The sequence below is a fragment of the Lytechinus variegatus genome, chromosome 11 (assembly GCF_018143015.1).
Source record: "Lytechinus variegatus isolate NC3 chromosome 11, Lvar_3.0, whole genome shotgun sequence".
NCBI classification, from domain to species: domain Eukaryota; kingdom Metazoa; phylum Echinodermata; class Echinoidea; order Temnopleuroida; family Toxopneustidae; genus Lytechinus; species Lytechinus variegatus.
In genome coordinates this window covers 34,512,627-34,540,058 of record NC_054750.1, presented here as the reverse complement: position 1 = coordinate 34,540,058, position 27,432 = coordinate 34,512,627, and the positions used below count along the sequence as shown (strand labels likewise).

Genomic DNA, 27,432 nt, shown 5'->3' with positions numbered 1-27,432 from the left:
TATAAAGAAAAAGAACATACCCCCACATGCTCGTGCATATTTTGATACTATGAAAACTTACCTTAGATGGATTTGGTTTTGCCACACTCGATATTTCTCGAATACTCAATTGAGATTGGCCAGTCTGGAATTCGAATCACAATAGATGCACAATTAACAATTAACAACAAAGTGTTGACCCATTTACTACTAGAACCTGGCAGCGCATGGTTGCTACGTAATTCAAAGGGTCTAAAGCAAGGTTTCCACTTTGGCGAGTTAACATCGCGAGTTATGGCGAGTTATAGCGAGTTGCCAAAATGAGGCACTCGCGATAACTCGCATAAAGCTCACCATGAAACTCGGGATAACTCGCGACAACTCGGCATGACTCGGCGGAGCTCGTTCAAGCTCGGGACAACTCTCCTTGAAGTCGTGAGCAGTTTCAAAATTTTTGAACATGTTCAAAAATTTTGCTAACTCGCTGTAACTCGTGCTGAACTCACCTAAACTCGTTGTATACTCGCAGTACTCGTAATAACTCGTAAGAAGCTCGAGATAACCTCACAATAACTCGTAATAACTCGCCACATCTGAGTATACGCGAGGGCGTTCCGAGTTTTCAAGAGCGAGATACGAGCATTGCGATCGTTTTACGAGTCAAGTGGAGGTGCCCACGAGATTAGCGCGACTTTAGATCGAGCACCCCGAGTTACAGCGAGTTTCGAATGAGTTTATTCCGAGTGCGTGGCAAGGGCTCAGAGGCATGCCGACTGAATGATAAATGTCCAGTGATCTATATTTTCCCCACATATAAACCCCTAAAAAAAAAGTTTGGAAATCTGAGTTTGGCCATTAATTTCTCCCAACTCCAAAATTTACACATTGCATATTTAACATCATTTAAAAGGTCATTTGATTTTCTTTACAATGATACCATGCTTGTTATGATCATGTCATCACGAAAAGAGCAGGATTCAAAAGTGTTGGATGAAGTTTGAATTGAAAAGCTGCAAAACGAGCAAAAAAGTTTGGAAATCTGAGTTTGGCCATTAATTTCTCCCGACTCCAAATTTTACACAATGCATATTTGATATCTTTCAAAAGATCATTTGATTCCCTTTAAAATGATCCCATGCTTGTTATGATCATGTCATAAAAAAGAGCGAAATTGAAAAGTGTTGGATGAGGTCTGAAGTAAAAAGCTGCAAAACGAGCAGAAATAATCATGGAGGGTCAATACAGAACATGATTCTTTTGTCTGTGTCAATACAGATGAAAATCCATTGGCCCTGCTTTTTCATTTCATAATGTTTTCTTGTGGTTTATGTTTGTTTGTTGTGTGTTTGCTTGCGCGGAGGTAGGTTTGATTCCATTTGAATGTTGGTGTTAAGGTGCATGAAAACAATTGCTGAGAATCTCACTCATCATCATGGATGAAAAGAACAGTGACTTTCAATATTATGTCATTTTGCAAATTTTGAATTTTGACCTTGCCCCACATTTCAAGGCACTGCACCTCCATGTGAGCCAAAATCACATCATGGAAAGTATCATTTTAAAGAAAATTAAATGAACTATTCATTGATATTAATTTAACATTGATATTTACTAAAACCGAGGCGGGATTACCGATCAAACTCAATAGAAACCGCTTAAAAAACTCACTCATCACCACGGAAAAAGGAACAGTGACTTTCATTATTGTGTCACTTTGCAACTTAATTTTTAATTTTGACCTTGCCCCACATTTCAAGGCACTGCACCTCCATGTGAACCATAATCATATCATGTAGGGTATCATTTTAAAGAAAATTAGATGATCTAATCATTGATATTAATAACAATTGATATTTATTAAAACCGAGGAGGGAGTTTATCTTAAAGTGAACATTTTAACTGACCCACGCAATGTACAATTACTTTTTAAAAGGCTGCATTATTACAACTTTCAACAAAATAAGGAGAGAAATATGCCTCGATCCAAAAGACCCAAGAGTTGTAGCCATTCAGGTAGGGAAACAGCGAATGAAGATGACATTCAAACAAGGGTAGAAGAAGTGCAGGAAGAGACAATTGAAACGGAAGAAAAGTTCAATGACGAGCAGAGCCAAGGTAAAAGAACAAGACATCAAACTAGACAAGGTCCAAGTGGAGCGCCTCTGGCAGTCTAACCTGCATCACGCTATCCAATATAGTAGCAGTGCTGACTTTAAAAACTACTATAAAATAATTATTCACAAAACACCATTCATACAATGATACAATACTACGTTCATTGACAATAAATGACATTTGACCTTTATCATGTGACCTAAGACTTCAGTTGTCAGTGATACTTGATTACCCTATATCCACATTTTATAAACTGTATCTAAACTTTGAAAGTTATGACAGCAATATAGTATTAATCTCCAAAATGGCCAAAGTTCAATAACCTTAAATGACCTTTGACTTTGGTCATGTGACCTGAAACTGGCATGAGATGTTCGGTGATACTTGACTACTCTAATATCCAAGTGGATGAATCATATCCATAAGCTTTCAAAGTTATGATGGTAATTCCACAAATACCCCCAACATGGCCAAAGTTCGTTGACCTTAAATGACCTTTGACCTTCGTCGTGTGACCTGAAACTCTCACAGGATGTTCAGTAATACTTGATTACTCTTATATCCAAGTTTTATGAATCAGATCTATAAACTTTCTAAGTTATGATGGTAATTCAACAGATCACCCTAACATCACTAAAGTTCATTGACCTTTAACCTTGGACATGTGACCTGAAATTCGCACAGGATGTTTAGTGATACCTGATTACTCTTATGTTTAAGTTTCATGAATCAGATTCATAAACGTTCAAAGTTATAATATCAATTTAACAAATACCCCAATTAGCCAAAGTCCATTGACCCTAATTGACCTTTGACCTTAGTCATGTGACTTGAAACTCAAGCAGGATGTTTATATTCTTTAATAACCTTATGTCCACGTTTCATGAACTAGGTTCATATATTTTCTAAGTTATGATGACATTTCAAAAATTGAACCGTAGGTTAAGATTTTGATGTTGATTCCCTCAGTAAACATGGTCTAAGTTCATTGACCGCAAATGACCTCTGACCTTGTTCTTGTGACCTGAAACTCAAGAAGGATGTTCAGTAATGCTTGATAAACCTTATGGTCAAGTTTTATGAACTAGGTCTATATACTTTCTAAGTTATGATGCCATTTAATTTCAAAAACTTAACCTTCGGTTAAGATTTGGTGTTGACGCCACCGCCGCCGGAATCCATCTTTGAGTGCCAAAAATGTGCATATCTCGTCCCTTGGTCGTATGAAACTCTTATCACTCGTAACAAAATCTTGATAACTCGTTCATAGCTCGCTTTAAGTCGTATAAAGGTCACCGCAACTCATACTAAGCTCGGCCTGACTCGTTTCGCGCTCGGTTCACTCGTACAGCGAGCGTAGTGAACTCGATGTTGAGTCTTTTGTCACTGAAGCAAATTCCAGGAAAAAATGTAAATTTCACGCGAGCTTGTGCGAGCTATGGCGAGTTAGAGCTCGCGTATGACTCGCAACTCCAACTCGCGAAAGTGGAAACCTTGCTTAAGACAACTTCCCAAGAGAAACAATGTTAATGATTTACATAACAATGGAAAACATATATTACATGTAGCTACAGATTGCAATTTATTTGTAATAATTTCTAAGCAAAAACATGTTCTTGAAAAACATTGACTTCAGAGTGTCGAAAACGAATTAAATTAGTCTCCTCCTGAGCTCACCTCTTCAAATATCGAGTTTGTCACATCCGAGTAGGTAAACGGCTTGCTCTTGAATGAAAACAGCTGTCGGTTCCCTGGCGGAGTGGTAAGATTAACTGAATAGTCTTGACGCTGGAGATCAACCTTGATGGATCCATCAAGGTATAGAGAGGAGTTTATAGATACCTTCAGTGCAGTTCCCATCTTGATTGATTCACCGAGGCTCAATCCAATGTCCCCTACTGTCTCAACGGCAAGACTGGAATAGCAACATAGGAATGACTTTTAAAGAGTGGCCGTATTAAAGAGCAATAGGGATTCATGGTATAAAATAACAAATTAATGGCAATTAATTCATCAATCAGTTCTTTTGTTATTCATAAGATCCTAAACCAACTGGTAATGTGCCATCAGATGATCCTGTTCTTCCAAGTCTAGCACATTTCTGGGGGGGGGGTAATAACTGCACATTCTGTAGTTCCAAGTTGGCTCACAAGAAGTGATTTGTAGCCAAAGTCTATAGGAGGTGCATTTGTTACCCCCCCCCCCCCCCCGTAAACCTTGGTCTGAAAATGCTGAGTTAAGATGAGGCAGTGTAACACATGGTACATGATTTTCAATCCAATTAGCCTAATACATCAGTCTATCATCAGTATCCTTATTTCATTCTTCACTGTAGCTGAGTAGTGACATGTTTAGGTGTGGTCTGCAAAGTTTCTCACAAATTAAAAAGCAATACTTTAGTAACATTTAATCTCTTTTTACTATGGCATTTCCTATGGGTTTTGCAGTCCTATGCCGATTAGACAACTGGCTGAAAATGTCACATGACCTTTTTATCTATTTTTTATTTTTTATATTTGACAGAACAACAATCAAATCATCATTTTATACTCTTCTACAGATACAAAAATATGAACAGGTTTATGCATAGAAAAAAAAAGGTAAGAGAATTTTTTTTTTTTTATGATGAATTCCTAAAATAGGCACAATACAATGATAATAAAACAGTGCTTCCTGCACTGTCACAATGATATCTCTGAAGGTTGGTCTGTTATGTACAAGACTTACCGGGGATTAAAAAATCCTTCAATACTGACTGCATTTGGCAAACGGATGTTGGGGACGAGGTCTTCAAGTGGAGGATCCAGAGTGATGGTTCCGGACCCATCAAGAGCTGCGACGGCAGAGCTGGAGAGTTTCAAGGTCAACGGGACACCAAAGGAGGTTGGGACACATAGGTGTCCTTCACTTAGGGACATGGCCTTCTGATAAGAGATGTGGGGTTGGGTCATCAGTTCTTGAAGCCTGATGAAAGAGCTCCCTGTTTAATTATGGAGTATCAAAAGAGTGTCATTAACATTTAAAGGGAATGGAACCTTTGCAATGAGTAGGCTTCTGGCAAAATGGAAAAATCAAAGAATAAGAACAAAAATAATTTGAGAAAAATCAGACAAATAATGAGAAAGTTATGAGCATTTGAATATTCCAATCACTAATGCTATAGAGATCTTCCCATGGGCAATGAAACAAGGATGTGTGATGTCACATGTGAACAACTTTTCATTTGATGGACTATAAAATACCAAAAAAATGTCTCTTTTTGCTTTTTATTATGGTGATACAAACTGTTTATCTATGATATATTTCTTTGAAAATCTGTATTACAAGCCCTCTACAGAAAGAACACATTATCTATCGATAGATGTGATAAAAGAGGCAGTTTAAGTGAAATATAAACTAAAGTAATGAGGAGAGTTGTTCACAAGTGACATCACATATATTAGTCACATTGCCAATGTGAGGATCTATATCGCATTAGTGATCGCAATGTTCAAATGCTCATAACTTTTTTATCATTTGTCTGATTTTTCTCAAACTTTTGTTGATCTGTTTCTTTGATTTTTCTGTTTTTACATAAGCTTTCTTCTTCCAAAGGTATCATTCTCCTTCAATACATGAGATGAGAGGAAGATGAGAGAATGACAAGAGAAAGGGAAAGTCAAAGAGATTTGAAAAAAATACAAAAAAGAGATATAGAGAAAGAAGGGCAGATGAAGAAAAGATGGTTTACTGTATTTATTTAGCCATGCAAATCATAATTGCATTGACAAAAAGATATGGAAATAAATAGACATAGAATGCCTATCACAAAGCTTTGCTATTGATATTATGCTTTATATGGATGATTAGTAAAACACTGTGGTCTATGTGATTGCATGTATAAATTAGTTCAATGATCATTGCAAAATCTTAGGGTACAATTATTGTTTATTCATACCTCGGTTCATGAATGAAATAGAACTCTTGTCAATATTCATTCCTCTGATCTCCCTTCCAAAAGCTTTCATGTAGAGACTAACCAAAGGATCATAATCTCCACGGAACACCATGTTGAGCTGCAACAAAAATTCACGGAAATTTGAACTAAAATTATTCTCGACATTGCCCAAACTGAATTTCAAGTAAAAGTCGAAGTAGGCTTATCAAATGGAGGCTGCCCCAACTAAACCATCAGGTATACAATCACAAAATGTCTTTTTAATCAAACCATCCCCTTACTGGTCTGATCACTGACATAGCATCCAATTTCGACCCTTCTTTTCAATTGAATTCCCTCAGTATCATATACATGTAATAATAATACACAGTTCTTGTATAGCGCATATCACAATTATGACTAATGTCTCTATGCGTTTCCAAAGGACTTGGATATTATTACCCCAGCTGTAGCTTGGCAGCCGTAATTACTAATATTACAGGGCACATGCATTTCAAGGAATAAATTCCTGCCAGGAACTCATTCACCTCACCTCGGTGGAGTGCAGCACAATGTGGATAAATTTCTTGCTTAAGGAAATCACGCCATGGCTGGGATTCGAACCCACGACCCTCTGTTTCAAAGTCCGGAAACTACATGTAATCCACTGGGCCACAACGCTCCATATAGTCCCTTGTAATCTCATAAACCTACATTTTTCAATTGTACCCGATTGATATCCACAGTGTGAATACCAATGACTGTATTCATAATTTTCCGTTCATTAAAATGTTATGTTCTCTTCTTTATTCTTGAATTAAAATCTATATTGTGTCGTTCTTTTTGGAAATTAAAATCATGTTTAACAAAACATCAAACGGTATAACAGGGATATTGTCATGGCTGGAATTTCCGAGTCAGAAGGCCGGCAGACAAAATATTCGCCCATAGACTTTGTAACCATGACTCGGCCTGACGCTAAGACCAAGGCCGACAAACTTTGTCATCGAGGCTGGCCTTGGCTACATCCCTGTTTATAAATCTTATTTTCATGAAAGGTGGTATATTGTACATATAGGGAACACTAGCCAATGTCCAAGGTCACATAAAAGAATAGAAGATATTGTTAAGATGTGCTCTGTAAATTATATAATACTACTAGCAATATAAGAATAAATATGAAAATGTAATTTAGTCATTGCCCTTGGTTTAGCAATTATATAGTGCCTAACAGGCTGCGAAAAAAGTTATTAATCCAGTGACCGGGTAATAATAATTGTGAAGCGCTTTGAGTAGTCGTATATTGATGAAGCGCTATATTAAAAAAAAAATTATTATTAATTTTATCATAACTATCATTATTATTATTATTATTATAAGTACTTACATCATAAATGTACTTGGAGAATAAAAAACAGGAGCAAAAATACAGGTACTGAATATTTAGTCCATGTCAATGATATGAACAATTTTTACAACCAATAAAATATCATTTTAAGATAATAGATATAACAATCTATGAAAAAAAGTCTTTGAAAATCCATATTTTATTGTTTGAAATAGACATGAAATGAAATACTAAAAAAATTGACTTAATTTGCCCAATTGATTGTGGGCCTGGCAGCCACGTTGCGGCACCAGATCGACGTGGCTCTATCCCTTTAATCATTTAATCAAACGCCAAACAGGGGAAGGGGCAACTCCCATCTTTTAATGATAACAGTCCCATCTATTAATAATATTATCACAAGGAATAACAATAAGCATTTATATAGTGCCATCTAATTAGAAATTATGTATTTTGTGGCACATTCCTATCATTTACCAAAGATGATCTAATTAATCACTTGCCTGTTCATCTATGTCCTCGAGGAATGGATCAATATTCTCTCTCATTCTTTCGCCCATGAAGATCTTTTTTAGTATTCTTAACCCTTCCGTCTTGAATCCAATCTCCAGAGGATTAAGACTAAATCCCATCAGATGAGCATTCAGTTTGGCTGCCATGCCAGAGGTAAATGGTGATTCTTCATCCATGATGTACTTCAAGTTGGCAAAAACTCCAAGTTCATCTTCCACTAAGAATCAGATTTATAAAGGGGGGGATGGGATGATAATACCATCTTTTGAAATGAAGTTCTTTGCTCATGTGACCAGCTACTTTTAGAAATCACCCACGTTTAGCCTCCATGTAATTGTAAGATCCCGGCTAAAATGAAAAGTGCTTTAGAAAGTTTAAAATGTAATAAAGACAGACTTGTAGGCACACATTATGAATTAGTGTTTAATTAAATATATGATCTAAAGTTAAAGTTTATCTATAGATAGCAAAACAAGACACTGACCTCCACAGTACAAATTAAATTTGTGAGCACATTTGGTGCTCAATTCATTCACATCTGTCTAGGAATAATAACTTAAATAGTTTTCTTCACGATGATTGCGTGGGGAGAGAAATGTTCATAAGATGCTTACAAATGTAAACAAAATATTGGCACTTTTAGCTTATCATAATTTTAGCCCTCAGTTACACCATAGCCTAAGTTAAACTGAACTTCAGAATATGGGACATACATGTAGAAACTTAACCTTTACTGCTTGTTTTTGTAAATAAAATAAATGGGAGCCAGTTCATTCAGTGTTTTGTGCAGACGAACAATATTAATTTGCACATCATTATTTGTTCCAAAGGAAGTGTAAAGAATTAATGAGTGGTTGATCAAAAGAAACCTATAATACTAATGGTTACCTGACTCAAAGCCCATCTTGTAACTCTTAGAGTATTGAATGCCATAGTCGGTTGAAGGAGCTTCATTCAAGAGGGTCCTAGCAAGGTTTGAACTAATAACAGAAACAAAATATGGCAATATCAAGCTATTATATGTCTCTAACTATGTGAAAATTTGGTTTCTCCCACATGGATCTATCAATCAAAAGTTTATACTTCTTGTGAGAGAAATCTTCTTAATACTCTATTCTAAATAGGCCACAGTAAGATTATACCATGCAAGACATAAATGTATTGCTAAAGAATACAGGAATTATTTGTACAAAGTTTTGATGAGACTGGTTTTCGAAATGAGCTATGAAGACGAGGCATCGCATACATATTTATAAATTATAAATTACATATTTCTATGGTGTATTACATCATAGTGACAAGAAATTGTTGTTCCTCAATATTTTCATTAAATAAAACTTCAATTCATTGAATCGTGGCTTACACATTACTTGGGACTTGCATGCTGGGGTCGCTCAAGGCTTCAAAATGAGACAACACAAAACTCGAGACCTGAGCGCTAGTCTCGGATTCCAGACTGTTCATTACAATCATCATGACGGTGGCATCGGGTCTAGCATCCATAAGCAAAACGAAGGCAGCGATCCGCACCTCAGCACTGTTCTCCTTGTTGGTGAAGACGGATAGGGACAGTTGGATGACCTGTGGGTTTTAATAAAAGTATTCAATTAGCCTAATATTTTTTTATTAAAAACAATTCCAAGTTAAACCTTACTTGATGATAATTATTGAAATCTACATTATATAGCACGTAATAGTCAAATATTCTCACTGCGCTGTACAAATATTAATTCACTAATTACACAAATTATACATTAAACCTAATTTGAGTTATACATTTCATCTAAACATTAAACCTAACATATTTTATATAAATAAGAACAAATTAATGTCAACACATGAAAATTACAACCTTTATGTAAAAAGATAATATTCAACATACTATATTGAGCATGATAAGCATTATTTGGAAAATAAATGGGTCTTGAGAACAGATTAAATGTGGAGAAGGATGATGCAGCTCTAATATTCAAAGGCAGGGTAGTTTAGATTATTTGTCTTACCAGAGTAAGCAAAACTGTGATAAAAATTAATCTTAACAAAAAAAATCTATAGAAATTCATAGAATAATATGTACACAACCCCTTTTATATGGAAAAAAATGTATTTCTATTACAAGGTCATTAACATTTTAATGGGGGAAGGGGGGATAACATTGCTTTTTTCAATAAAAATGCAGTTCTACAGGCTTATCATCCCTTTTTAATACCATTCATCCTCATTTCTTCCATTTCATCCTCCTTTTTTCTCTTTTTCTTAAATCATAGGAGGTTGGGGCAGTCACTTTATTGCTCCCTACATGGTGCCATCGTTCAATAATCAATATATGAAATGTAAACGCAAATGAGAATTTTAAAATAACCTAAAATCTCAGCAAGTAAGAGGGTATCCTGCAGGATTAATTCCTTGAATGCATGAGCGCTGAGAGGCAGCTCGAGCTAAAGCCGGGGTAATAATAATAATAAAAAAACGCGCCTCGGAATAGAAAATTTCTAGATAGATGGCGCTATATAAATGCCTATTATTATTATTATTATTATGGTATCTTACATATTTCCTTGAGGTGGTCCCTGTGAGTTTCCTGAGAGAGTAGAGAGCCTGGCATCTCAGCTCACATCGAGCATTTGGATCGTTGATTAAATCCTTGAGATACTGAGCTTGACCATTGAGTCCAGCGTTGCCTAGAGCCTTGAGGAAAGTGCGTCGTTTAGATATAGGAAACATGGCACTTGTCCCATTGTAAAGAGGCTGGAATGGAATTAAAAATGGCACACTGTATCAAGTAAAAGAGTGAAAAATTATTTGCTTATCTGAAAATTTGCTGCTTTGGGATTTATTTTATTAAAAGTGCAGTATGGCTTGGTATTTATAAGCTCATATTGTACAATGCCTACTTAGCTTGTTGTATGCGAGCAAATGGGAGGCTGAATGTCAAACATTTTTTACTGTTGATGCACACAAGGAGGTGACGTCACAATACGATTTAATTCACTGCGCTCAGTAAAAATTAAGGTGCAGTATGCGTACAAGCCTGCTGGCCAAATACGCAATGCTGCCCAAGGTCATGTGCGCTTGAGAGATTTTGCTTTTCGCTTTAATTTTTTTTGCTCCCTTTTCATAGATTACTGCAGGGAAAAACTCTTTTTTTTCGCTAAATTCCAAGGAGTTTTACAACACAAATAGCGAATATTCTTATAAGTGCAATGGTGTGAGATTTCGCATTTGGTGAAAGAAAGAGATGCTCTCTTCAACTCAGCTAATGCCTCGTTGAATAGAGCATTTTTCTTTCAACTCATGCGAAATCTCGCACAATCGCACTCATACCTATTTGCTATTTGTATACATTGCAGCTACATTGACTGCATATGGAGAGTCTATAAACATGTACATGTACATCTGTATGTAATGAGGATACATGATCGAAGGGTTTGGGATTTTTGGAAAGAACTTTGGCTCGATTTATGCAGTAGAGCACTGACAATGTTTTAATAAATGGCCGGAAGAGTAATTGAGATAAGATCTATGTATTCTCGCGCCCATTAACAGGTGACAGAAAACATTATTGCAAGTAGAAAATTATTTTTTTTATAAAAACACTGTAATGAAAAAAAAAACTATCAAAAAAATCTCATCAATCAATCTCATTAACATCAACTTCACCATTATCATCACCCTCATCTTCACCATTATCATCAATCCCATCAACAACATCATCAATCATCACCATCATCATCATCATTATCATCATCATCATCACCACAATCACCACCGTCACCATCATCATTATCATCATCATCACCACCCTCTTCTTCAAAATCATTACCATTATAAGGATCACCATCATTGTGCAATAACCATTATGTTCATTATATTACCAGATATATAATAAATGAACTTACCTTTGCATAGCTTGTGAGCACACTACCATCACATGACCACGTTTGGCTATTCCCTTCTCCACAGGCCTTGTTGAGAAGTGAACCATAGGCCAGCCAACATTCATGCTTACTGGTGCTCTCACACAGATCCTAAATAAAAATAAAAAATTCGCCCAGAAAAAACTAAAAGCCTATGGTAACTTGTTGACAATTCCACGATAACCTGCAACTAGATTAAAATTTACTTAATTTCATTCCAATAAAATAAACTGTTCAATAACCCACAAAAATTAATTCATTTGCAATTTTATGAAAGGAATGTTTTCAATATCTTAATTCATATATGTGTACTTCAAGGTATCTAGCAATCTACAAGCATGAGCCAATCGTATCATATTAATCTAAGTAAATATTTCTCATCAATACAAATACGTTACTTGCTACACTCCCAATAATTGACCACTGTGATGAGTACAAGGGACCATTATATTTAGCTACAAGAAGTTAACTCTCTTCTTTAATAGAAAGGGTAAATCTAGAGAATATGCAGAAGCCTAGTGCCTAACAACACTCACATTTCTTCGATTTCTTGTATTGCTTGCAAGTTGCACAAAGAAAATACAAATCAAGAAAGAACTCATCTATTTAAACTCATAACCTTGCTGGGGTCTTAAAACCGTGAATCTCGAAATAGAAAATTTCAAGGGCAGCTAAAAAAAAATGTAAAAATATGGCAATGGTGGCAAACTAGTACTGTCTGAAAAGAGTCTCTTAATTCATGCAGAGAACTCTTTCTAGGCCGAAAAAGGGTTTAGGTTACATCAATACCTTTGCTTTTTCTTAGCTTTCCTAAATTTTTCTCTCATTTTGAGAAACAAGGTTTTAATTAACACCCAAGAGACACTAAACTATCTAAACATGGAGGATATTTGGAAGTTGATAGAAGTAACCTCACCTTTACACTATCCAAGAAGGACTTTTCAAAGGTTGTATGGAATCCTAACATGCTGACAATCTGAGATGCTCTCTCACCACTAAGCTCACCATTGGCTAGCTTCTGCTTGATGATCGCTACGGACTGCTCCGTGCCAAGAAGTGGTAGGACATCCTCAATCACTTTCCTATTGTGAAATCCAAGAGAAACAGAAAATGGGGCCTCTGAAGAAAGGTAATTTGTATGACAGAAAATGTAGAATGATGTGTTTAATATATCAAATATACATTTTCAGCCAACAATCAAGGATGCAGATCAAGAGAACGTTGTATCATTAATAATTTTTTGTCCGACAAGTTGTCAGATCTGACTTCGCTTGACTCTGATTGGCTGAGAAACACAATTCCTATGGTAACTGTCAGATAAAACATACTTTGTCACATATTTTATGAATTAAAAAATAAACGATCAAGTTTGACAAGGTAATGACTGCTTTACTCAATTCTTTGACACATGTTACATGTATTGGACATTGGATGAGCCTGCGCCTATGAATGTTTTCAACAGAAATATGGCGCAATATAAATGCTGTGGATCATCATCACATGTATTGATTTTGAGGCAACGATTATGTATCGTTTGTCTCATGCTGGCCTCCATTGATTTTGGACACTGGTTGCTTTAATGCATGAGATCGTCTCGGTCCCCTTCTCTGCCTTGGTCTTGGTTGGGACTGTCTCAGACTCAAAACCTTCAATGAATGAGTCACTAGTGTCAGCACTGACCAGTCATTTGAGGAACGTTTCATGAAAATTGACCTCAAATCCTTGCACCTGATCGGCTTAGATCAATTAATTGAATGAAAATCATTGACAAAATTACGCTGTCTTGTTGTACATGTATGTATTTATAATTCTAAGTTTTAACGTTCAAAATCAATAATTTGTTTGGTGGCTATTATTAATTTTCATCTCCAATCATGTTGTAATTACAGTAAACATGTTTATTTTAGTCCTTGAACCTTTGCATTATTTATATATTTTTAAACCAAATAAAAAAACTAAATGAATAAAGGCATACTGTACATAAGTAAATAAATAGTTTCACCCCGGTTCTTTTCTGTATTATCATGTTGCAATGTACCATAATAATGCAGTGGTATATATTACTCTATGATTGTGTGTGTTCTTCACTCTCTACTTCTAATTAGATGATATAATTAACCCATAATCAAATAAATGAATTATAAAATGATGTGAATAAATAAATGAATGAATAAAAAATTATAAACAAATACATACAGATATTTCATGAAGCACTCTGAGAAAACACTCACTGATCTAGAGTAGATGTGAACGTATTAAATGTGTACATGACTACACTTACTTGAGAAAACACTATTCCACTATTCACAGTGTTGGTAAACATGACCACACTCTACTGGAGAGAACACTGACAGTTCCACCATTCACAGTGTGGGTATACATGACCACACCCTACTAGAGAGAACACTGTGTTACATCATTCACAGTGTTGGTAAACATGACCACACTCTACTGGAGAGAACACTGTGTTCCACCATTCACAGTGTGGGTACATGTCCACACCTTACTGGAAGAAAACACTGTGTTCCACCATTCACAGTGTGGGTATACAAGACCAAAGCCTACTGGAGAGAACACTGTGTTCCACCATTCACAGTGTGGGTACATGTCCACACCTTACTGGAAGAAAACACTGTGTTCCACCATTCACAGTGTGGGTAAACATGACCACACCCTACTAGAGAGAACACTGTGTTAAACCATTCAGTGTTGGTAAACATGACCACAATCTACTGGAGAGAACACTGTGTTCCACCATTCACCGTGTGGGTATACATGACCACACCCTACTAGAGAGAACAATGTGTTAAACCATTCAAAGTGTGGGTAAACATGTCCACACTCTACTGGAGAAAACACTGTGTTCCACCATTCACAGTGTGGGTATACAAGACCAAAGCCTACTAGAGAGAACACTGTGTTCCACCATTCACAGTGTGGGTATACAAGACCAAAGCCTACTAGAGAGAACACTGTGTTACACCATTCACAGTGTGGGTATACATGACCACACCCTACTAGAGAGAACACTGTGTTCCACCATTCACAGTGTGGGTATACATGACCACACCCTACTAGAGAGAACAATGTGTTAAAACATTCAGTGTTGGTAAACATGACCACACTCTACTGGAGAGAACACTGTGTTACACCATTCACAGTGTTGGTAAACATGACCACACCCTACTAAAGAGAACACTGTGTTAAACCATTCAGTGTTGGTAAACATGACCACAATCTACTGGAGAGAACACTGTGTTCCACCATTCACAGTGTGGGTATACATGACCACACCCTACTAGAGAGAACAATGTGTTAAACCATTCAGTGTTGGTAAACATGACCACAATCTACTGGAGAGAACACTGTGTTACACCATTCACAGTGTTGGTAAACATGACCACACTCTACTGGAGAGAACACTGTGTTCCACCATTCACAGTGTGGGTAAACATGTCCACACCCTACTGGAGAAAACACTGTGTTAAACCATTCAGTGTTGGTAAACATGACCACAATCTACTGGAGAGAACACTGTGTTCCACCATTCACCGTGTGGGTATACATGACCACACCCTACTAGAGAGAACAATGTGTTAAACCATTCAAAGTGTGGGTATACATGACCACAGCCTACTAGAGAGAACAATGTGTTAAACCATTCACAGTGTGGGTATACATGACCAAAGCCTACTGGAGAGAACACTGTGTTCCACCATTCACAGTGTTGGTAAACATGACCACACCCTACTAAAGAGAACACTGTGTTAAACCATTCAGTGTTGGTAAACATGACCACAATCTACTGGAGAGAACACTGTGTTCCACCATTCACCGTGTGGGTATACATGACCACACCCTACTAGAGAGAACAATGTGTTAAACCATTCAAAGTGTGGGTAAACATGTCCACACTCTACTGGAGAAAACACTGTGTTAAACACTGTGTTTAACACTGTGTTAAACCATTCAAAGTGTGGGTATACATGACCACACTCTACTGGAGAGAACACTGTGTTACACCATTCAAAGTGTTGGTAAACATGACCACACTCTACTGGAAGAAAACACTGTGTTCCACCATTCACAGTGTGGGTATACAAGACCAAAGCCTACTAGAGAGAACACTGTGTTACACCATTCACAGTGTTGGTATACATGTACATGACCACATCCTACTGGACAAAACACTGTGTTACATCATTCAAAGTGTTGGTAAACATGACCACACTCTACTGGAGAGAACACTGTGTTCCACCATTCACAGTGTGGGTACATGTCCACACCTTACTGGAAGAAAACACTGTGTTCCACCATTCACAGTGTGGGTATACAAGACCAAAGCCTACTGGAGAGAACACTGTGTTACACCATTCACAGTGTTGGTATACATGTACATGACCACATCCTACTGGACAAAACACTGTGTTACATCATTCAGTGTTGGTAAACATGACCACACTCTACTGGAGAGAACACTGTGTTCCACCATTCACAGTGTGGGTATACATGACCACACCCTACTAGAGAGAACACTGTGTTCCACCATTCACAGTGTGAGTAAAAATGACCACACCCTACTGGAGAACATTTTGAACAGTGTGTATCAGCATCATTTAAAGGTCCATTGTGTGAGTATGCTGTGAACACACCGTGAAAATGTAGTGAAACATGGTGTGACACAGTTTTCCTTCCAGGAGGGTAATACTGGGGTCATTTTGAATTGGTCTTATGACCTAGTTGAACATATATCTTTAGGGAGCCTTTTTAATGGTGCATCGAAAGGCACGTACAGATTTGTGGTTAGCCTGGGCAATAACACAACATATTCCACAATGAACCAAAATTTGATGAATTTGATGAGGCTTATGTACAAAACTTTCCGGGCAATAATTCTTGCCGTACTGCCCAGTCTAATCAATAGTGAACAATGAAGGTATCAATATTGGATGGCTCTTCTTCATGGGAAAGCAGGAAATATTCCACTCGTTAGGGCCAATATTGCACTCATCTTCTCTGGATTTGTGGAATATTTCTGGTATCTCATTCCATCCTTTATAATAGGCCTAAAAACTATTATATATTGTATCTGTCTTGTAACATAAAAACATAATTGGTCTTATGGTTGATATCAATCTTAAGTTTACAACAAATCATGCTCTAGCTAAAGCAGGGAATAATTTTTCCTGGTATTGCATCTCAATTTGCTCCACATTTTTGAAAGACTACTATGCTCTAAGTCTTTTGTATAGCGTATTTTTACATAGAACTGTACATTACTTAGTTGAGAGCTTTTCTCTTATGACCAAAAATGCTATTCAAATTTGTAAAGCAAAATTATTCCCTGAAAAGCCTACAAAAATTGTTTAGGAGAACTGCAATATTACCTCTGCCTATCATGTTCTTCCCTCATCTGGGTATCGAAGCTAATTAACTCTGAGAGTTTGGAAGAAGGCGTCTTGCGTAAGATTTCTACCAAGTCAGCAAACTTTCCAGGAATGTCATTGGAAATAAATTCTGTTCCGAGGCCATCAACAATGCCCTGGACAAGGGTGGCGATCTGTGGAAAAGTTAGACCAATATTTCTTCATAAAACATGAAGCAGGATTCATATACAATTAAGATTATTGCAGAACACAGTACAATTGCATGCGATAAACTGTGTGATTGCAAAAGTTAGACCAATATTTCTTCCTAAAATACGAAGCAGGATTCATATACAATTAAGATTATTGCAGAACACAGTACAGTTGCATGCGATAAATTGTGTGATTGCATTCTTCTTGGGCTGTCAACAATTCCTGTGTTTTTGATGGTAGGGTATTCATTGATATTTCCTTTTTTTTTAATTGTCTGACTTTCCATGAAATCTACATGCATTAGCATAAATTTGAGGTTTGCAATTTTCGAAAAACTAAAAAGTACATGTACTCAGCATTAATAAAGTTCTGGTTGATCTGATTTTGCTATTCAGATAAGCAAAAATCATTTAATATTCTATTCACTTTTATACTTAAACAAATGAACAAGGATATAGCTTGAAATATTATAGTCAAATGATTTACAATTGTAAGAAAGTTTAATAAATAGTTCCCAATTTGCATTTTAGTTATAAGGGATTTTGTAAGCTTGGCATATGTTTGATGATGCTCACATATTAATTCATACTCATGTAAATGACGATTAAAAAATGAAAGCTAGAGGTAGGGTTTGATAATTACCACATTGGAGACTTGCACGAGCTCTTGGTTAGTGAATTCAGTCGTATCACTTGATGGAAACTTAAAGACAAGTCTAGGAAAAAGCCGCTCAGAAGCCGTCAAAGGTGGAACCCTATTGTCCGCATTCTTAACTACCTTGGATCGAGTGTGCTGCAGATCTTGCCTGAAGAAAATGAAAATTTTAATGTTATTCAAAAACATGGAAATAAAGGGATGTCAAAAGTCTAGCTTAAACTGGTTTTATGTCAATGACCCCCCCCCCTTTCCTCTATCTAAAAAATAGGAATGAAATTAAAAAACATGGAAATGAAAGTATGTCTAAAGTTGACTTCTTACCCCTTGTACAAGGCACCACCCCCATCCCCCCCCCCCTTCCCACGATCTCAAATGCTTCATTTGATCTGTCATTGATTCAACCAACTTCAAGATGAACTATCTCCTTCCAGCAGTATGAAATATTCATCATTGATATGATTTGGGTATAAAGGCTCAAGTATAGCTTAAATACACATAAAACAGTTCAGTAATCTCATCGATGATTAGATGTTTAGCGGGACCTGACCAATGAGGTGATGTCTTACATGAACTGTAAGCCTATGTTCTACAAGTAACATGGAAGTTTAAGTGAGACTTAATTCACACTTAACTTATTGTGACATACTCTCCCAAGTGTGATATCTAAGGCTTAAGTTGACCTCAAAATTGCCCTTTCTTTAGCAGGCCATTCATCGCACATTTTGCTTCAAACATATCACATTATCCCAATAAGTTTTCTTCACCCAACACTTACAAAGCATGAAAACTTTATCAGAAGTTACGAAGCATTCTATTTGGTAGAGTTGCATCATTATCATCATAATCATTATTGTTTCTTATACATATAATTTGTTCTTTTTCCTTTGAAATAAATTGTGCACAATCATGCAATCTTGAAAATATAAACTATGATTGGGTTTCAATGCCTTTCTATGGCACATTATGAAGACTGTCTAATTAAAAGTAGCAGACCATTCTAGTATACTTCCCTAGCTTTAGAAGTGCGGCAGTCAAGCATTTCTAAGAATAAAAATCTTGATTCCTTCCAGCATCCCATTCAATTTACTTCACCAAGAGAGCAACAAGTGGATAAATTTCTTACTAAAACGATTACTGCCTAGAGCAGAATCTGAACCAATTGGAACCTAGCATAGTGTAAAGTTAAAGATAAAGACCAGTTGTAGAAACTATCTCAAATGAGTTTGAACAGAAATCAATGAAATGACCACCCAAGTTTCTGTAGATATAAATAACAAAGTGCATGCCAATTAGCTCTGTAAAAAAATGTGTAATTGCCAAGAAATTAGCAAAATAAGCATGGAATTCCATAAAGTGTTGGGTATATTTCCAAGCAATATCAATACACTGTCCCACATACATATGCCTTTTTATATTAGATATCATCAGAATTATCCGTTTTAATGTACCAAATCTAGATCTATGCTAATGTGATGGCAATTAACCTTGATATTAAAGGCTTTCTCATGAAATAATTTTTTGCTGCAATTACTTTATTTCACCTTTAACATGCAGATATGAAGGGATAAAATAACAACAATGCTCAACCTTATATAAGTAGAGAAGCTTGGTCCATCAACACCAAAAGGTCTAACCGAGTGAGTCTCATGGCTGGTAACAGAGTCGATCAAGAATCCCTTGCGATCACCCGTTACAGAATATGACACCTCCCTGGTGGAATCTACCAGGTTCTGCGTTGCATTCAGTCTTGGATCTGATGAAAACCCACTCAGAAGGAACGCACCCTGCTGCACTGGTCTTTCACGGCACTTGTTGAAGTTAAGGGTTTTGGTGACGTTGAGTCTGTACTGACCACCTATAAGGTGATACGGGAAAGGATTCAGCAAATGGAGAAAGGTATTGCATTCTTGCAATAAAAGTATTCTGCGATACAGGTCAGTACCCGTCTTGACAAAAAAGTTCAATCCAGTTCAATTTGCATTTATTTCATTCTTGTTAAAAACAAATACAAAGCAAGATACGAGAAACTATGTACAAGAGTGAAAATGAATATGAAATGGGTAACTGCATGAATACAGCCAAGAGGCCTTGTATAAGCGCAGTTTCCAGAACATTGCTTAGTACGGAAATAATGTTTTGTTCACTCAATTTGATAAACGATTTTGAAAGAATGGTTCAAACCTGATACCATCACTTTCACACTCCCAGATCTAGATTAGTCACAATGATTTACATGACAATCATCACTTTGAAAATAGAAAGTTTTCTGTTGATCTGATCAGATAAAAATTCAGAAAGAATGGTTCAAACAAATGTTTGAATCTCTCTGTCTCTTCATCTGTCATTCACTGTGTCTCCCTGTCTTCCCCTCTCTCATAATTAACATTCAAAATCACTTACTTTGTAATATATCATTGGTCAAGAGCTTGGCCTCCACATCATAAGGCTTCACATTGTATACAGTCTCACATTCCCCTGCAACCCCGGCCTATAGGGAGGAAAAACAATTGTGGGTTCATTACTGAAATACTTCAACCAAAGTTGCTTTACATGGTCACAAAATGGAGCCATAATTGCAACTGCTACACTTAAAGATGCTGAGTGAGTCAGCTACCTTGAGGGACAAGAGTTATATATAATTTATGATTCATAGCAACCCTAGTCACTTGCAATGACCATCACCTCATCCCTTACATGTATATGATGGTGGGCCCCAAGTCTGCGCACCTAACAATTTGAGTTAAGATTTAACATGAATTTCTTCTTATTTCACAAAATATTTTGGTTAATAGTGTTCCTTACATTATTAAGAGTAAGTGTACCAAATTTCTCATTAAAAAATGAAAGAAAATATAAGATTTTCTTGAAAAAACCTCGGGCAGTCATTTTCAGATTGAAAAAAAAATGGTACCCCATGTCTGCGCACTCATTCACTTTGCACACGATTCAGAGATTTTGATGACAAAGGCTGCATTTTGAGGCCGTCACATGAAATGCCCTGAATTCATTATTTTTCCACCATTTTGAGTCGGATTTTTTAATGAATACCTGCCTATGTATTGCATGTGTAAAGTTCATGCCCGTTGCGTATCTTCTTTTACTAGAATCGCGCAGATACGCGGGTGCGCAGACTTGGGAGACCGCGCAGACATGGGGGAACTGACCATACTAAAGAGTTTGATAGACAGTTTTAAACTAGACCAATCAGGGCATACATGTATGTTGAGAGCACAGCTGACCCATGTTGTTACACCTCTCAAAACTAATGATACAATGTTTAAAATGATATTTTATTTATTGGAGAAACAGATTATTACTAATTTATTTTTATTATTACTATTATCATTATTATTATCATTATTTCATCAAATCATGATACAAACATAAATGACTTTTATACATGGTAAAAACAAATAATAAAGAATGGAGCAGTCTTACACGGTGGTCATGGGTGATAAAAACATAGGCCTATATTTGTTGCTCGGAAGCATATCACCCCCCCCCCCCCTCCCCGTAGCACAAAGTTACATGACATACTAATTACAAAAAAATAATCGAACTCAGTGTTTATTGAAATTCCAAAATTTCTATAAAAGAATAATGAAAATGCATAAACTGATAGATGTTTTAGATTTAACTAGAGAATGATTGAAAAGTAATAATTACAAAGGTGGTCTACTGATCATAAATTAATTTCAGAATTTTATAATCATCACTTCCTGTTTATTTGAATCTTTGCTGATATCTACTAAAATTAAACTTGTAACTGCGTTAATATGAGAACTGCATCGCTGATCTTCTGCTTCAACAATGAATAAATGCTTCATGATTTTAACTTTATGACTTCCTCAAGTATTTCCTCATCCATGCATTTCATCTAAATAACACTGGGCCCATACACAACAATTCAATTGAAAAAAATAAAAACAAATAAAGCTTTAACCAATTATCAAACAAATGATTTCTAACCTCCATAACAGTGTAGAGTGTCTTCTGGCCTTGTTCGGTTAACGTAGAATCTGGATCCGACTCGCCCTTCAGATCAAGGACAAGGAGAGATATGATGGACCGTTTGATGTTCACCGAAGTCAGCGACTCGTCTTTTTGATGGAAAATGACATCAACCTAAACCACAATAAGACAATGATAAATCAAATAAGATTTACATTAAGCTTCAATACATGATGACAGTGCATTTAAAGAGGGAGTGAAGTGACAAACACTATTGTGTAGTCTCTCCGTCATTGACTGTGTGTTATAAATAGCCAGTCTCAAATTTATCTTTTTGAGATAACTTATTGATTATACTGAGAATAAATTAGACTATAATTTCATTTGTTTAGACAAACTAAAATACTTTTGGGAGAAAAGTACTTGTTTTGTTTTCTTGGTGACATAATTTCTGCAGAGTGAATGTTGAGTGTGTTATTATTACAGACAGCCTATGCCGTCATACTTTGGCAAAAGGAAGCAAGTTACAAAAGTATCATATGTTGTAAATGAGCAATGTGTGTTCGTCATTTACTAAAATGGGCGGAAATCCCAGGGTGACGCCTCCCCCCTACCCAAAATAGGTGGGACACAATATCAAATATCCCCCTAATATTTTCGGCCTTATATGATGATGGAAAGAAAGAAATTGAAATAAAACGTGTATCTTGGACGAGATGACCTTACTTATTGGGTGATAACCTTTTTTTTATTTTGCTTGTCAAATTTTCCAGCCCCTGATCCCTCCTTCCTCGGAGACAGATTTCCGCCCTTATTTACTAATATTTTTATTAAAGCATGGTGTTGTGTACAATGACATCAACCAATCTCTCAGGATACATGTAAATGCACAGCAGTGACGTCATAATAAGGTCATGCGTACCTCAGGGGAGCATTCCATGAAAGGATTTGTCAGACATTTCATCTGACAAGTCCTATTTTACCTGACATATACCAGAGTAACAATGCTTTTAAGCCAATCAAATTCAAGTAATGTTGTCAAATGTGATAACTTGTTGAATGACAAATGTTGATAAAATACTCTGCAGATTATGTTTATGTACTGCTAACTGCTGTTAAAGGTCAAAACCACCCCAGAAAATGGGTTGTAAAAAGTCACTTAACTTTTGATTTCAGTTGAGTCAAGAATATCAAATTTCTAAAGTCATGACCAGCACCTTGAGTCATTTATGTAACCCTAAAAACTGGGGGCCATAAACTAAAAAATATGGCAACCTTTACCACAAAACCATCCCCCGCCAAAAAAAAATAAGGTAACAAATGCATTGTTAGAAGACAAAACCAAATAACAGTGAAACCTGTCTATGGCAAAAAACAGTTTTCATCAAAATATGAAACGAATATGTGTTAAAGGAAACCAAAAGGCAAGAAGATAAGCAATCTCATTGCAGATAGTAAAATGAGAGGAACAATTAAACAAAATTTAATCAATTGGTTATGAAATAAGTAAGTTATATGGACGTTTAAAAAGTTTTGTAGTACTTTCCATGAGGATCCTCAAATTGGCAAACGTGCTTCAAAATGGCTGATTTGTGGACAACTCTCCCTTTGTTTTGTACACAAATTTTCAGATTTTCCCCTTTCCTCCTGACTTCCTTATGTGGTGTGAATCATATTTTCTCATGACATGACATGACTTTTTAACCAATTTTGATAAAACTTTTTTTTTTATTGTTCCTCTCATTATACTCTTTCTAATGAGATTGCTTATCTTCTTGGGTTTTTGTTTCCTTTAACAGAACCTGTCTATACAGGCCACCTTTCCCTTTGGTGACCTCAGTAGATGGTTTAGCTCTACTGCACAAATACCTGGCCCATGTCATATGAGAAGTCTGTTTGCTGGCGTAACTCTTCCTTGAGACGTTGGGCCTCGGCGCCCTCTACAGGTAGGAACAAAGCAGGATCTTGAAGCTGTAGAGGATTGTTGACTTCATCCTGTAATCTCGTTATTGATATACTGTTCATCTAAAAAAAATATCAACAGAGAATATAGACAAACAAAAAATAAATATTCAGTTCATACAAAATGGAATGTAGGCAAGTAAAAAATAACATATAATTAGTCAGCTGATCAAAGAATCATTAACAAAATTGGATAACACATGTCTAAGAAAGTTTTGGTTAAATAGAATAGTCCTGCAAATTATACCAGACAAAATAAATATTCAAATCTGATCTATATGAAAATGTGGTTACACTTTATTTACAATTTCAATGTAAAATTTACAAAACAAAGATTGCGGAAAAAAGAATAAACCGTCCAATGAACTTTTAACATTTTTCCATAAAACCAGATGGTAGAACATGTGCACAAGAGTACAGTTATGATCTCGCACACGTTTTAAAAATAAATGTGGATTTCAAAAGACATCCAATCATAGTTCTGATCTATTTTGTAACACATTTCGAACAAAAGAAATCATCAAAATGGTCACTTTTGGTCAAAACGTGGCCAAAATGACCACTTCCATTTCGATTTGGCGAATGAAACCACTTTATCTGAATCTCGGTGCATTTCTACTTAGGATAGACCCTTTTAATTGGATGTGGGTACAAAAGCATTCTGTTAAGGGACCATTTTCCAAAGAGTGGTCAAAATGGTCATTTTTGGTCAAAAATTTGCCAAAATGGCCAAAATGTCGTGAGTACGGTCAATAAGATAAGACTGACATTTTCGGAATCAGCACACAATTTTACCCCTGATAAGCCTGTCAAATCTTCCCCACCAAAAATTCTGAATAAAGCCCCCTATATCCTAGACTACAAGTGAATATATACTCCATATTATCATCTCCATAACAAGTCAAGTGAACTATTTTTCTTTAAACATTTTCCAGATTTTGATCAATATTTGTATTATCTTACAATTTTCCAAGTAATGTATGTTAACTTTGAATGTTCCTTGTTTTGTTCTGCTTTGTTTCTTTTATGATGAATGAAATAAATACCATCAATCAATCATATCCTCTTTAAATACTTGAAACGCATTAAAGCAATTTGGCCATGTGGAACTGGAGGATAAAAATGCCAAAATGATATTAAGCATGACTCGCAGGTGTTAAAATCAAGAGTTAGGGCCTGCATTCTTGAAAAGGGTTTCATTTGTGACATTAAAGGTCAAGTCCACCTCACAAAAATGTTGATTTGAATAAATAGAGAACAATCAAACTAGCATAACGCTGAAAATTTCATCAAAATCGGATGTAAAATAAGAAAGTTATGGCATTTTAAAGTTTCGCTTATTTTTCACTAAACAGAGATATGCACAACTCAGTGTCATGCAAATGAGTCAGTCAATGATCAATCCATCACTCACTATTTCTTTTGTTTTTTATTGTTTGAATTCTACAATATTTCAAATTTTACAGATTTGATAATAAGGACCAAGTTGACTCATTACGTCAAACTTCCCTTTGAAACGATATTTGGATCTCCTAAAAATCATTTCCAAGCCCTTATCAACCGCGCTTGGCCAAGGAATCCAGGGGTAATCCCTGCTGTCTCAATTTCACCCCCACAGGCCAGTATATGAGCGTTGAGCAAAGGACGAAAAGATGAACAACTATGAAATTATTGTATTCCATATTTAATCACGTTTTCAAAGGCATATTGTATTCAGTAACCCAATGTTAGTCCATTTTCAATTTCGAACGAAGAAAATCTACCTCGGAATAAGGAAAGTAAGCGAATAAAAATGACGGCATGCTTACAGGGACCGCACTCAGCGCTGCGCATGCATCCCATCGTGTGTGGCCCCCTGCTGTGACTGTATATGCCGGGCTGTTGTTTTATCTTTGGACCAACGTCAAGAAACAGGTGTTTTGATACTCAAATTGCTTTCTTGAGGCAGTTACGGCTGGAGAAGAGAATTGATGAGAAGGGGAACTGGGGTATAGTGTTCTCAAATGGAAGTTTTTCATCATGTAAATCATAGAGTATTGAACAAAGCCAATTCCAAATGTTCAAGGAGGAATTAATCATGGTTTCACTTGACAATGAGGAGAAAATGAGAATATTTCATATTTCATGTAATAAAATACAAAAGAAATAGTGAGTGGATGACGTCATCAGTCTCCTCATTTGCATACTGACCAGGATGTGCATATAACTGTTTTGTGAAATTAAGCGAAACTTTAAAATGTCATAACTTTCTTATTTTACATCCGATTTTGATGAATTTTTCAGTGTTATGTTTGTTGGATTTGTCTCTTTTTATTCAAATCAACTTTTTGTTGGGGTGGACTTGTCCTTTAAGGTACCATGGATAATTCAGATTTTGTATACATTCAGGTGCAAATCCAACCGGATTAGACACAACAGTTCCGAGAAGCCGACTACTTTGCGAAAACAATATGGCTTTTAGAAATGGTATTGTGTTCAAACTGGTTAGATCTGCCACTAACAGCATTCTGCTTCTTTCATTGCATACATTAAGAAACGTCTTATCATGTGAGCTTTTGGCGAAAGGCACTAAATTCATGCTTAAATGAAACAAGAACTCTGCATACTCCATGGCGTTGTACCATTTTACAGTTGAAACCTCTTTTGAGAATACTGACATAATAGTACCCCCTTCTTACCTGCATAACTACGTGCTCTCCAGGACGTGGTGTGAGCTTGATGTCAGCAGAAATCTTAAGACCGGAGTAGTCATTAGTCTCTGTTCCGTCTAGCCCTGTGAGAACCTGGCCATCGTAATGGTATCTGTATTCACATGCTAGATTATAAGATCCATCTGTAGAAAAGTAATGGACAACATTTTCATCTCATTCATAAACCCGTATGATAAATCACAGTGATATAGCAATACATGAAATCATGATTATTTCAGGTTTTCATACATGTTTGGATAGTACATGTATGTCTCCCTGCTAATGGATCAGGTTTCATCAATGATTATCTTACACAGTAATTAATCAGACGTTATCCTATTTTTTTTACTGGGAAAATGAGTGGAGCGCCTATCGCAGTCTTGCCTGCATTACACAATTCAATATAACAGCAGTGCTGACTTTGAAACTGACTCTAGAATAATCATGCACAAAAAAAAAACATTTACATGATGATAAAATAATATGTTCTTTGACCCTACATGTATATATGACATTCGACCTTGATCGTGTGACCGAAGACTTGTGCAAGACAATCACAAATAACTTGATAAGCCTTAGGCCCACATTTCATGAACTATTGATCCATAACCTTTCATTTCAATGGCAAATTAAACAAATACCATTAACCTTGGTCATGAGACCTGAATCTCAGGCAGGATGTTCACTGATGCTTAATTACTCTTATGTCCAAGTTTCAGAGTTATGACTTCTAAAAAACTAAACCTTGGTTAAGATTTTGTTTTGATTTCCCCAACATGAGTTCATTGACCCAAAATGGCCTTAA

General features: G+C 36.2%; 1 protein-coding gene across 5 annotated transcripts in view; it reads right to left on the bottom strand.

The window, feature by feature from the left end:
• LOC121424084 overlaps window positions 1-27,432 on the bottom strand; it is a 58,604-nt gene that overhangs the window by 28,061 nt on the left and 3,111 nt on the right. For all 5 annotated transcript variants that reach the window (XM_041619671.1, XM_041619672.1, XM_041619673.1 and 2 more), the window contains exons 2-18: window positions 26,616-26,770; window positions 23,845-24,000; window positions 21,994-22,149; window positions 20,425-20,512; window positions 19,612-19,879; window positions 18,010-18,172; window positions 17,176-17,348; window positions 12,705-12,870; window positions 11,771-11,899; window positions 10,422-10,619; window positions 9,235-9,452; window positions 8,760-8,851; window positions 7,862-8,088; window positions 6,032-6,149; window positions 4,822-5,074; window positions 3,772-4,009; window positions 62-124 (exon numbers count right to left, since the gene is read on the bottom strand). In XM_041619671.1, the coding sequence (XP_041475605.1) occupies window positions 62-124; window positions 3,772-4,009; window positions 4,822-5,074; window positions 6,032-6,149; window positions 7,862-8,088; window positions 8,760-8,851; window positions 9,235-9,452; window positions 10,422-10,619; window positions 11,771-11,899; window positions 12,705-12,870; window positions 17,176-17,348; window positions 18,010-18,172; window positions 19,612-19,879; window positions 20,425-20,512; window positions 21,994-22,149; window positions 23,845-24,000; window positions 26,616-26,770 (2,861 nt within the window). The remainder of the gene's footprint in view (window positions 1-61; window positions 125-3,771; window positions 4,010-4,821; window positions 5,075-6,031; window positions 6,150-7,861; window positions 8,089-8,759; window positions 8,852-9,234; window positions 9,453-10,421; window positions 10,620-11,770; window positions 11,900-12,704; window positions 12,871-17,175; window positions 17,349-18,009; window positions 18,173-19,611; window positions 19,880-20,424; window positions 20,513-21,993; window positions 22,150-23,844; window positions 24,001-26,615; window positions 26,771-27,432) is intronic.